Source organism: Cydia pomonella, chromosome 25, assembly GCF_033807575.1.
Source record: "Cydia pomonella isolate Wapato2018A chromosome 25, ilCydPomo1, whole genome shotgun sequence".
Classification (NCBI taxonomy): domain Eukaryota; kingdom Metazoa; phylum Arthropoda; class Insecta; order Lepidoptera; family Tortricidae; genus Cydia; species Cydia pomonella.
Genome location: NC_084727.1, coordinates 2,134,075 through 2,147,972, shown reverse-complemented (window position 1 = coordinate 2,147,972; position 13,898 = coordinate 2,134,075). Strand labels below are relative to the sequence as shown.

Below are 13,898 nucleotides of genomic sequence, written 5' to 3'. Positions count from 1 at the left end.
ATATATGAATTATTATTTAATTTATTTACGTAATAATAATAACATATATTTAAAAATCTGTAGACAATTTGTAAATATTTATCTATTTACTTAATCTTTATTGCGCAAAAAAATAAAGACGTACAAAAGGCGACCTTAATTCCATATTATTATATGTATATATGTATATATATATATATATATATATATTTCTATATTTATTAATTATCTAGATAGTTAATTAAATAAATAATATAAATTAATAAATATTATAGGACATTATTACACAAATTGACTTAAGTCCCACAGTAAGCTCAATAAGGCTTGTGTTGATAGTTAGGGCGGCGAATAGGGGAATTTTCGGTAATACTCGAGCGTGGCAGTTTAAGATATGAGAGATACCTTAGACCTAATAGAACAACCTTGTAAAGTATTTAGCTCTATATGTAGTGACGCGCGCCTAGGATAGACGATCAGATTAGTAAAAAAAAATGGATAGTCTGAAATACTCGAGCGCGTCAGATTAAGATATTGGGGGTTGATTTTAGTGTTTTAAGACTAAATTTAACTAATCTGACGATAAGTCCTTGACGCCGCCGAGTTATAGGGTCGCGAACTTGTAAAAAAAAAACGTTAATCCGGCATTCTCGAGCGCGATTTTTATTTTTTATATTTTGAAGAATATGATCTAAAACTTACTAAAAATACAAAATCTGCCGGTTTCCGCATGACCGGAAGTGTGGAGGAGCCATTTCATCTTCCGAAAAACGCGTTGCGGCATATAAGTCGCGAACGATACATTTTACAAAAAAAAGTTTAAATAAACAAAAAAGGTAATTTTATTTTACACAAAAAAGGTCTCTTTACTTTTTTGTCCAATGTGGAGCATTTGAACGAATCGGTTAGAGTGTGGATGGATCTCGGAGTCGGTAATGCACGTCGCTATATAGATGTTTCGGCACTGTCAGTTCAGTTAGGCTCAATGCTTTCACGCGCACTGCCTGCTTTCCACGCTTTAACAGGATGCGATTTTAATACAGCATTGTATAAACGAGGCAACAAGAGACCTTTTGATATATTGAGAAAATCTGAGATCTTTCAAAAAGCGCTCGCTGATGTAGGGTCGATCGTTGTGATATCCAAACAACATTACATCTACATTTCATCTACATTTACGTTGGTTGCATCTATCGCTTTATTGTCATTCTTAAAATCCCCGTTTTATCAAGGAGAAAGAAAGGAAAAAAAAGAAACTAAAAAACCTTTTTCGGTCAGATTAAGAGAACCCACCAACATTTTTGTCAGATTAAGAAAATATGCGTTCAGGATACCGAGATAAATCTCCCCTATGAAAATCTGACGCGCTCGAGTATTTCAAAAAAACTTTCTTTTTTTGCATTTTCAAAAATTCATCGTAACTTATCGTCACGCCGAAATCGTCAGTTTTTTTAAAGGGAGCTTCCTTGGGGCCTACTTAACACCCCTTCCGAAAATCTGACGCGCTCGAGTAAATTTTTTTTTTTTGCATTTTTGACTACTTTATATTCCTACCCCCACCACGCAAACCGGCAGATTAGTATACCGTTGTTATCAGAGGCACTTGGGGCATACGTAGTATGAATATCTGACGCGCTCGAGAATGCCCAAGTAACTGTTTTTTTTAACATTTTTGAAAAACCGTACACGCCAAACCCACCGCTAAAATGGTTTTTACTATAAGAGCTTTTCTTTTCGAAATTATTTTATCTTTCGATTTTGATAGGTCTCGACGGCGCTGTTGAATTACGCCATTTAGCTACCTCGCCTCCCTAACTATGAGGGTACTTAGACAACGATATATATAATATATAAATACTTAAATACATAGAAAACACCCATGACTCAGGAACAAATATCCATGCTCATCACACGAATAAATGCCCTTACCAGGATTTGAACCCGGGACCATCGGCTTCATAGACAGGGTCACTACCCACGAGGCCAGACCGGTCGTCAAACATTATTATTATTATTATTTATATTAATCTTACGAGAAATCATACCGTCACAGTACAGTTAATATAGTAAAACAGACCCAACTAGTCAGTAGAAAAAGGCGCGAAATCCGAATTTTTCTATGGGTAGTTAACTTTTCGCACCATTTTTTTTTAATTTTGCCGCCTGTTAAGATCGCTGCTGTGCCAGAGTAATCAGCCAGTCCAGACGAAGCGATTTTTAGCCAATCCGATAAAATTGTCAAATAACACTAGACCCTCATAGTGTTGTTCCTGCCGGTAAGGTTGCCAGAGCTCAACCAGGGTGCGGGGTGTTAGGGTCGGCAACGCGCATGTAACTCTGGAGTTGCAGGCATCCATAGGCTACGGTAACCGCTTTCGAAGAGCGTCTGGACGCCCTAGGTACCACTGGAGAAACGTGAAACCTACCTACGTGAACCTTAGCGAACTCGGCGCCGTCGACTGGACAGAGAAGCATGGCGGTCTTTGGTGTCGGAGGCCAAGATCCACTTCGGGTCGCTGCGTCACAACAGTAAGTTAGGAAGTTACATTATTATAAGTTTCACTATATTTCGACGACCGGTTTGGCCTAGTGGGTAGTGACCCTGCCTACGAAGCTGATGGTCCCGGGTTCAAATCCTGGTAAGGACATGTATTTGTGTGATGAGCATGGATATTTGTTCCTGAGTCATGGGTGTTTTCTATGTATTTAAGTATTTATAAATATTTATATATTATATATATCGTTGTCTAAGTACCCTCAACACAAGCCTTATTGAGCTTACTGTGGGACTTAGTCAATTTGTGTAATAATGTCCTATAATATTTATTAATATTTATTATTTATTTATTTATTATAGTTAGCTTACCTAAAAAAATGGTCTTCCCCCGTTTGCTAACCTTCGTGAATTGTATGTTCAAGAACCTTTTGGATATTTTTGTTTATTTCGCCTTATAATCATATTTTTTTATAAAATAAAATATCCACGGCTAAAGGTTTTTAAATTAAATTAAAAAAAATTACAATTATTGATTTAGCAGCATACAATGTTTCTATAATTTTGCTGTTATCTCTTTTTAAGTATTCTAAATACCGCTATTCCACTCTTCTTCCTCGCGTTGTCCCGGCATTTTGCCATGGCTCATGGGAGCCTGGGGTCCGCTTGACAACTAATCCCAAGATTTGGCGTAGACACTAGTTTTTACGAAAGCGACTGCCAACCAATACCAATAGTGGAATACCGCTATTCCACTATTGGTAAGTAACAAAATCGAGTAACAGAACTTAGTAACCAACTAGGTATTAACATTAGTTATGGTAACAATTTACAATTAAAAATTTAGATACAATTTACAATTACAAATTTAGATACAATTTACAATTACAAATTTAGATACAATTTACAATTACAAATTTAGATACAATTTACAATTACAAATTTAGATACAATTTACAACTACAAATTTAGATACAATTTACAATTAAGATACATTTATTTGTGTACGTTCCTATTATGTCTTTTGAAAGTCCTTGGCGTTGAGAATTTCTTGTGACAGATTTCGCACGCGTTAGGCTTATTTCTATAAGCTTGTATATGTCTCTTCAAATGACTAGTGTTTGTATACTTTTTCTGACATATATGGCAGGAATAAGGCCTCTCTCCAGTGTGAAGGAATTCGTGTTTCTTTAAATGACCCGAGTCCGAGAACTTTCTTTCACACACGACACATGAATAAGGTTTAATCCCTAAGTGTACACGCTTATGAGCTTTCAAATGGTTTAATTGTGTACTCTTATAATCACACAGATCACATGCGTAAGGTTTCACTCCTGTGTGGGTTCGTCTATGTACAATTAAGGAAGCCGATGTCCTGAACTCCTTCTTACATATTTTACAAGGATAAGGGTTTTCTCCAGTATGAATTCGCTCGTGTGTTTTTAAATTGCTCGATTGTGAAAACTTTTTATCACATATAACACACGAGTAAGTTTTATTATTGTCTAAGTGTACACGTTTATGTCTCTTTAAATGTTCTACGGTTTTGAAGTTCTTCTGACATACTTCGCAAGTGTGAGGCTTCTCTCCCGTGTGAATTAGTTCATGAACCTTCAAACTGTATATTCTTGGAAACTCTCGTTTACACACAACACACGAGTAAGGCTTAATTCCTGAATGTGTTTGTTCGTGTGCTTTTAATTGCTGCGATTGCGTAAATCTCTTTTTACACAATTCGCAGGAGTAAGGTTTAATCCCCAAGTGTATGCGTTCATGCGTCCTCAAAGTAGATAATGTTTTAAAGGTTTTTTGACATAATACGCAACTGTACGCCTTCACATCCGTATGAACTTGTTCATGCGCCTTTAATTGACTCGAGTATACAAACTTCTTGTGACATATTTGACAGGAGTAGCGCTTTTCCCCTGTATGGATGTATTGATGTGATTTTAAATTACTAGAATGCGAAAAAGCTTTTTTACAGATGTCGCACGAGTAAGGTTTTTCCCCAGTGTGTGTAGCTTCATGGTTTTTTAAATTATATCGTCTAGTGAACACTTTTTTGCATATAAGGCATGGGTACTTCTTTTTAGTTGTCCGAGTACTTTCATGACTCTCGCTCGTTGTGTCTGACAGTCCGGACTCGCTGTCGCTCCCACTCGATGAAACTGAAACAAAATTCACTTAGTTATTAATAAAAACACCTGCACCGAAAAATATGCATGGCTTTACTTTTTGAATACATCTTATGAACACAAAGATTAATTCTGAACAGACATAGAAGTTTTTGTGGCAAAAAAAGTGATTGACAACATCAAATATCGACAAATTAAGATTTAGATTTATTTACACAACGTACGATTGCATTACAAATTACATTCATGTCACATACACATGTCACATGACATGACTATTATCGATGTTACCTTAGCGTTATTGGGAGCGTGCACGACTGTCACGCAACCTAGTGTCCGCAAGTCTAGGGGAAAACGTCAATTCACTACATCTTATAAAACTACTCCAAAACTAAAAACTACTGAACGGATTTTCATACGACTTTCATCTATCAATAGAGTGATTCTTGAGGAAGGCTTAAGTATATAACTTGTTAAGGTTTTGTGTAAATTGTTTGAAATATAACGATGTTGTCGGAAATAATCACGCTGGCTAGGAGCTTTAATCGAAAACGCTGCCTAATCCGTTTGAGCTATAACAACACAATGTATGGTGGGGTTGTTTCTCATTCATAGGTCTACAAAAAAGTCCGCGATGTTAAATGTCTATCTTTTAAGGATAACTTACTATATCCATTCTTAACTTCTAGAAAAAGATCACGTAATATGTGGCATTTGCAAAGCTATTTACATGGATACATTATTAACAATTATCAAAATAAATACGTTAGGTATATTAAGCATTTCATACAGATTACAATGGTCCCTTACACCATTCAATTTAAATGAATATTTCAGGAGTAATCGTAAATCAAAGTTTCATTTCGAGCCATATAATTGTACGAAATGTTAAAGACGCTATCCGCAGTTAAATCAAATTTTTACCACCTTATGCGCTGGGATCGCTTTACTTACCCCCACCATGCACTTCGCACGGTCCCAATAGGTATTTTAACATTGTATGTATAAAAAAAGAGCTACCGCGAAATACACAACACGTTCGATATCGTCTTTGATACACCCATTGGTAGTTTTCTTATTTTTTAACACTGTATCCTACAGTTTACGTTTTTATTTTTAAATACTTAATATATGTAATAAATAAATTATGGTCGGATTTGTAATTGATTTCTATTCTTGAAATTTCCCGGTAAATCACAGCAAGTAGAATTTACATCTTTTAATTATTTATCTATGACTGACTCATCGATGTTATTATTTGTCGATATTTCATTTTCTCAAGCACTCGGTTTTGCCACAAAAACTTCTATGTCTGATTCTAAAACACAAACATTTATACCACACCAACACGGGGAAAATACTAACTGTAAAACATTATATGTCAAATCGAATGTCGCTATTAAACATTTATCATTCAAATCATCGCTGAAAAAGTAGCGCACCGAGGAAACTATGAGGAAATCATTTAAATTTTGCGTCATCATAATTACTTTGCCTTTCTTGTGAGCGTGATTTGCGAGCGAGTTGATAGCAAGGCGGGCGCGCTGCGAGTTCCCCCCGAGCCCGCTACGTGTTCCCCCCGAGCCCGCTACGTGTTCCCCGCGAGCCCGCTACGTGTTCCCCGCGAGCCCGCTACGTGTTCCCCGCGAGCCCGCTACGTGTTCCCCGCGAGCCCGCTACGTGTTCCCCGCGAGCCCGCTACGTGTTCCCCCCGAGCCCGCTACGTGTTCCCCGCGAGCCCGCTACGTGTTCCCCGCGAGCCCGCTACGTGTTCCCCGCGAGCCCGCTACGTGTTCCCCCGAGCCCGCTACGTGTTCCCCGCGAGCCCGCTACGTGTTCCCCGCGAGCCCGCTACGTGTTCCCCGCGAGCCCGCTACGTGTTCCCCCCGAGCCCGCTACGTGTTCCCCGCGAGCCCGCTACGTGTTTCCCGCGAGCCCGCTACGTGTTCCCCGCGAGCCCGCTACGTGTTCCCCCCGAGCCCGCTACGTGTTCCCCGCGAGCCCGCTACGTGTTCCCCGCGAGCCCGCTACGTGTTCCCCCCGAGCCCGCTACGTGTTCCCCGCGAGCCCGCTACGTGTTCCCCGCGAGCCCGCTACGTGTTCCCCGCGAGCCCGCTACGTGTTCGCCGCGAATGCACAACGAGTTCGCGCGCTGTTCGCTCGTGTCCGCGCCCTAATGCAACTTTTTATTCAGTTTTTGCCGAATAAAACGAGCCTTTACAATGTAGTCTGGTGAAAACTATATACCTAAATCATTTTTCTGCAATGACAACACTACACGCCATAGCAATAAAATTGCATGTTCGCATTATTAGTTATTTTTTTTATTTTGAGAACTTTAGTCAAGTTTAACTAGAATTATTAAAGGCACAGACAGACGGATGTACTTCATCAAATGTCACTTCTACAAATGTAAATACTTGATTTGTTAATGAAAATACTAATATCACTAAATATATATATATATGCCTTTAACATTTGAGAAGTTCCCTCTAGTCCTCATGGACCCTATCGTCAGAACTCAAACTTGACAAAATTTTGTTTTGAAAATTTAATTGACTTAACAAACGCAGCGAAGAGGAGAAATCGCCAAACGTGTACTATGCGTCGTTGAAGAGTTCCAATCTGATCATCGTCAACAGTTCCACTTCATCAAATGTCACTTTTTTAAATGTAAATGCTTGATTTGTTACAGAAAATACAAAAATCACTATATGTATGCCTTTCACATTTGAAGAGTTCCCTCGATTCCTCATGGATCCCATAATCAGAACTGAGTTTTGACAAAAACGGGACCAATCTGTATATATATAAATTCAAACAAAAAATAATAATTTTCAAAATCGGTTCAGAAATTACGACGGTATGACGGAGTTATGGAGTAACAAACATTAAAAAAAAAAACATACAACCGAATTGATAACCTCCTCTTTGGAAATCTTGAAGTCTGTTAAAAACGGACTGAGTTTAGACCCCATTTAGAGAGTTCTTTGTTCAGTCATACCCAGATTTTTCACATTCTATCTCTTTTCGTTGGACTTACTTTATAAGCACTCACCTGAGTCATCAGTTTCATAATCGTCATCAATTCTGGGGCTGTCTCGGCCCTTGGCGATGTTGCCGGTGAATTCGTCCACCTCAATACGTTCAAGCTTCACACAACAGTCCTTCAGCTTGACCGGTACACTGCGTTTTGAAACAGAAAATGTAGTACAGGAATCACTTTATTCTATATAACAGTTTTTTTTTTATAGGACATTATTACACAAATTGACTAAGTCCCACAGTAAGCTCAATAAGGCTTGTGTTGAGGGTACTTAGACAACGATATATATAATATATAAATATTTATAAATACTTAAATACATAGAAAACACCCATGACTCAGGAACAAATATCCATGCTCATCACACGAATACATGCCCTTACCAGGATTTGAACCCGGGACAATCAGCTTCGTAGGCAGGGTCACTACCCACTAGGCCAGACCGGTCGTCCAAAGTTTCATATAACCCTTACAAAATTGAGGTATAAGGGATTTCTTTCAGTTTACCGTTCGAGTAAGTACATGAGTAGTAAACTAATTAACTAGATAGACAAAGGCCATGCCAGGATAAGCTAAGTGAACCTGCCCCCAGCGAGTTTTGGCTTGTAATTTTTTTTTGATGATGTGGCTTTATATTAGTAGCAAGTATGCAAAATATCCCCCAAATGGTATAAGATCTTAATAAAAAAAAAGATCTTTCTTCAATATTTTTTTTCTGACGAGCCGATTTTGACGTGCGTCACATATATTGTGCATATAGTAAAGGCAATTATACGACATCAATTATAGGACACATTGCCATACAAAATAAAAAATTTAAAAATAAAACTTTTTTTAAAGTAATTTTACGTCAATGACACCTCCAAGTTTTTCAGCAAAGCTAGCCGCTTTAATAAGCTACAAAATGAATGTATTATAGATACTACGAGTATATAGTCCTCCTCGCCGTATCCGACGACGGCAACTATTTCAACTGCTTTTACTCGGAAACATGGAACGCTCTAATATGACTTGATAGATACTAATTATACCTAAATATTATTTATTTCTATACCATTTGTGATCCATATTTTTTTAGTAACAAAAAAGCTTTAGATTACTTCTATAGCTACATGAACTATATGGATACGTTTATTATTATTATTCAGAGCCCAGCATTGTGTCCCACTACTGGGTAAAGGCCTCCCCCTCTTTCTTGATTCGTTTCTGTTTAGTGCTACATCTGGCAAGCCTCTCAAAACGCAGTCCAAGTTATCACGCCATATCCGCCATCGCCGACGAGGTCCCGCTCCTCGGTTCGAGTCGTGGGGGTCCCACTCAGTGGTTGTCTTGGCACACAAGTCTTCCGGCATTCGGCAGACATTCCCAGACATTAATAAATTCTACTTGGTTTGAAATAAACAAACAGGAAACAAATTATATTTTCTAATAGCATTTTTATTTATTATTTACTAGCTTTAGCCCGCGGCTTCGCCGGCGTAAAGCAAAATAACCGGCCAAGAGCATGTCGGGCCACGCTCAGTGTAGGGTTCCGTAGTTACTCTTCCGTCACAATAAGCTAAACAGGAGCTTAAAGTATAGTAAATTGTTAACCAAGGGATGAAACGGTACCTTTCACCCGAGTTAAACAAATAGGCAAATTTGCATAATCAGTACCTAATTAAAGTAAGTCTTTTTACTATGAAGGGAAAACTTTTTGCGATAACTCAAAAACAGCTAAACTGATCATGTCCGCTATAGTTTTCATTTAATGTCTTTCTTAAGCTCTACTTCCACGATTTTTTTCATATTTTTTGGACGTATGGTTCAAAAGTTAGAGGGGGGGGGACACATTTTTTTTTTCTTTCGGAGGGATTATCTCCGAATATATTCACTTTATCAAAAAATTAGTTTTGAAAGACCTTTCCAACGATACCCCACACTCTAGGGTTGAAGCGAAAAAAAAATTTCACCCCCACTTTACGTGTAGGGGAGGTACCCTAAAAAAAATTAAATTTACAGTACATATGGGGCTACTTTATAGCACTAGTGCGAGAAGTAGCATATTACGTTACTGTGTCGAACATTTAAAGGGCCATATGTACTGTAAAACGTTGTACGATACATGTGCGAATAGGTAATTCGCAACTCGTGTCGATTTAAAACACTCCCTTCGGTCGTGTTTTAATTTATCGCCACTCGTTTCGAATTTCCTATTTTTCGCACTTGTATCGTAATGTACTATTTTAGATTTTATTGTACGACTTTGTCGGCTTTATTGATTTATATATCCATGCCAAATTTCAGCTTTATAGCACTAACGACCACGGAGCAAAGCATCGGACAGACAGACAGACAGACGGACATGGCGAAACTATAAGGGTTCCGTTTTATGCCATTTGGCTACGGAACCCTAAAAAGAGGTTCTCAGTTTGACCCGTATGTTTGTATGAACGCATGTAGGTATGTATGTTTGTTCGCGATTATTAGATTTAGAATCATGTTCTGAAAATTGCATGAAGTGTTCAACAACTTTATACTTGTTAACGCATTCACTGCCACCGACGCATATATGCGTTCACCGTCATACAAGTTTGTTCCTAGGCCACGCCCCCTGGCAGTGAATGCGTTCTTCTCTGTTCTTCCTTATGAACAACATTTTTTACCATGTTTGGAAGTGGTAGCAATAGAACCAAACTTGTAAATAACCTACGAGCCAAATTTTTTTAATCTCGAAAACCAGCGGTTTAGGCTGTATGTTGATATGCCAGTCAATCAGTCAGTCAGTTTCTTCTTTTGTGGCAAAAATTCTTTCAACATTTTTCATGTCCACAATATTAAATTTTAAAATCATTCAATGCCATTTTCGTGAATAACGTCCCAAAAAACCATAAAAACGACACCCATATTGATATTTAGTAATTTCAACCCCATCGCATCCCAACAGGAGAATTGTATTTCACGTCCACCTCGTTAGATTTTAAAATCCTTGTTATTTTCGTAATCAGCGACCCAATGAACCATAGAAATAATATCCATGTTGATTTTTGGACTTTGTCACCATATTTCTTCCTTTTAGGGGTTGAATTCTCAAAAAACCTGAATTTTGAGGCTGTGCATATGTCAGTCAGTCAGTCAGTTTCTTCTTTTATATATTTAGATTTAAACTTTATTTCACAATAAAAATAAGTACAAATGGCGGACTTAATGCCTTAAGTATTAAAACAAATTTAAAATGGGTCTATCGAGAATTTATTTTGTTAACTTTATTTCAACACAGAATGTTTAAAAGCCATGCCAACAAGAAGGGTTAACTTCCCGGCACTTATGTACCTTTTAATTAGAGAATGTTATTAGAAAAACTTATTAATGGGTCATCTGATCATATATAAAAAATAATTTATTCAGTAACTTCGTAGCTTAACACGTTTACGTAGCATACCTACTCATAAATGTAGCACAATTTTGTTAACATTCTTCAGATAAGGAAGAGCGGTACCTCCTGGCACAGGCTATATTAAAGCTTAACAAAAAAAAAAGGAGGTTCCAATAACTAACTTTAAGATGATTATTGTGAAATAAAATAAATGTTATTATTTCTTTTTATTTTTTCTTTATTCATTTATTTATAACTTAGCTAGCTCTGACCAGGTGATAAGAAGCAGAACCAAGATGCACGACATTGTAACAAAAATTAGAAGGCAGAAATGGAAGTGGGCAGGTCATACCAGTAGAGGCATGGACAAATGGAGTAAGAAGGTGATCCAGTGGTACCCAAGAGGCTGTAAAAGGAGAAGAGGAAGGCAGTTCAAACGATGGGACGACGACATCAGGCCTGTTGCTGGTGCCACATGGAGCAGGGTTGCCAGAGACAGGAACGAATGGAGAAGGCTGGAGGAGGCCTATGCCGACTGGCAAGCGGGCACCCAATACACTTAACAACACATCAACGAATAAACAAATAAACAGCATTTGGGTGTCATGACAAAAGGCTATAATAATAATAATAATAACCCGCGGGGGCAGCTTGTGGCGAGCTGACGGTGAGTGGCGACACCGCGGACCCCTATTCCAGAGGGCCCTTTTATTAGGCCCTCGCCTCTGCGCTTGCCTTCACCGGCCGGCCAGAGTGGAGTCGCAAGAGCGGGACCTATGCTCCAGGTTGGAAGTGTAAAATGTCATAACGCCGGCGGCCTGCTGAACGGATTACCGGGATCTGGCTTCCGCAGACTCACCTCTCGACAACCTCACAGCCGCTCCAAAGTGTTGCCCTATTGTCGCACTGTGCGTGCGGCCGTTGTGGGGCCCACTCAATGAGTTGGCGAGTCACCGCCTGTCTTACACAATTCCGAGACTGATTGTCACGGCAGGTGTCCGCTAGTCTCCTCCCATAGCCTATTATCCAGTCCATCCAACTTTCAAATCAATAGCCTTATGACCTTAGATCCCATCGCAGCACAAAAGTGCTGCACTGCAATAGTCTTTGCACCTGGCGGGGACCATCTCCGGATGTATCATATTGTGCGCTCGGAGATGGTATCCGCGACGTGTATCCCTTGCTTGTAGATTAATTTGTCTTAAAGGGCCTCTGCGCTGTTGGCTTCGGCCCCACGTATGCCTCCCAAAGGTCCGGGAACCCATGGTCCCGAGATATGGTAAGACAGACAAATAATAATAATAATAATAGCTCTGACTCTAACTTCTTGCCAATATCACACCAATCTGAACCCGGGTGCTGTACCTTTATTTTAGTTAATAATAAAAAACAAAGATTACTCACCCTGGCTGTGTCTGTTCTCCGCAGGGGACAATCTCACATGGCGGCTGCTGTTTCACTCCGCAGGGGACAATTTCACAAGGGGGCTCCTTTTTCACTGTCATCAGGTTAGAAGCTGAAACCATACTCTATATAAATTATTCTTAGATAATCGGTAATCAGTATGTTTGTCACAGGTAATACAAGTTGTTACATTTGTTCAGCTACCTGAGGTCTAACCTAGTGGGTAGTGACCTTGCCTATGAAGCCAATGGTTCTGGGTTCAAATCCTGGAAAGGGCATTTATTCATGTGCTGAGCATGGATATTTGTTCGTGTTGGGTGTTACCAATGTATTTATAAATATTTATATATATATAATTATCTAAGTACCCTCAAAACCAGCCTTATTGAGCTTACTGTGGAATTTAGTAAATGTGTGTAATAATGTCCTATAATAATAATTATTATTTATTTATTTATAATTTTATCAAAATCTGAGAAAGGGTAGCGCTACTCTAACCACTCCAGCTCCTCCACGAAGCCTAGCAATATTTTTAGGTTGCTAACTGCCTCCGTTAGTGTGCATGGAGTCCCAAGGTATTTGCTCCTGTATACTTCTACCTGTTTACAGTCTAGGATAATGTGTTTTGCTGCTTCCTCTTCTTCCATGCACACTCTGCAGTCTGCTGCTGCTCATGCACAATCACTATCAACTAGACTAAGAGGCCATCAATGGTACAGAATGATCTAATTGTTTTTTTTTTTCTTATTATGGGACATTATTACACAAATTGACTAAGTCCCACAGTAAGCTCAATAAGGCTTGTGTTGTGGGTATTTAGACAATGATATACATAATATATAAATATTTATAAATACTTACATACGTATAAAACACCCGTGACTCAGGAACAAATATGGTCATCACACAAATAAATGCCCTTAACAGGATTTGAACCCGGGACCATTGCTTTTTTTTTAAAGTAAGGTTTACATTAGCTCCCTTGCGTCCAGAGCTCGGCGTTTGAGTTATGATAGTGTTTATGACGTTAAGCGTTCAAATGGTTAATATATTTAATATCCAAATACTCTAATCATATTCTGGGAAAATAACTAACAGGTACAGTCAAAATAAATTCAAGGTCATTTGTTATCAGTCCGAATTAAGGTTAACCGATCCGCATAGTCGGTAATATATTATTCATAATATGTTGTTTCCGTTGTTGTCGCCGTAAATTTCGTTATGTGTAATCGTCAATACTAATATTCACGCTTACCAAAGAAATCGTCTTCCATTGCACGAGTTTCTTATGCGGTTAAATAGATGTTTTAACGATATGATTTAGTAACATCATACACGATTAGTCGCGTATAAGTATGATTTTTGAATACTATAGTTATTATTAAGTTTAAAGTGTTTAAACATATACATTTTCAACAAGATATAAAACTTTTCTTTAAAACTTTTATTTGGCATGTCATTGATGTCATTGTCAAATTATGTATGACG

The 13,898-nt window shown here is 38.4% G+C and overlaps 1 protein-coding gene across 1 annotated transcript; it reads right to left on the bottom strand.

The window, feature by feature from the left end:
• Positions 1–1,800: 1,800 nt before the first annotated feature.
• On the bottom strand, positions 1,801–13,879 carry LOC133531710 (zinc finger protein 184-like). Its single transcript, XM_061870084.1, has 4 exons — positions 13,666–13,879; positions 12,411–12,522; positions 7,664–7,791; positions 1,801–4,638 (listed from the first exon to the last, which is right to left on the bottom strand). The coding sequence occupies exons 1-4, from the start codon at positions 13,682–13,684 to the stop codon at positions 3,467–3,469; spliced, it is 1,431 nt and encodes a 476-aa protein (XP_061726068.1). The 5' UTR covers positions 13,685–13,879; the 3' UTR covers positions 1,801–3,466.
• Positions 13,880–13,898: the final 19 nt, after the last annotated feature.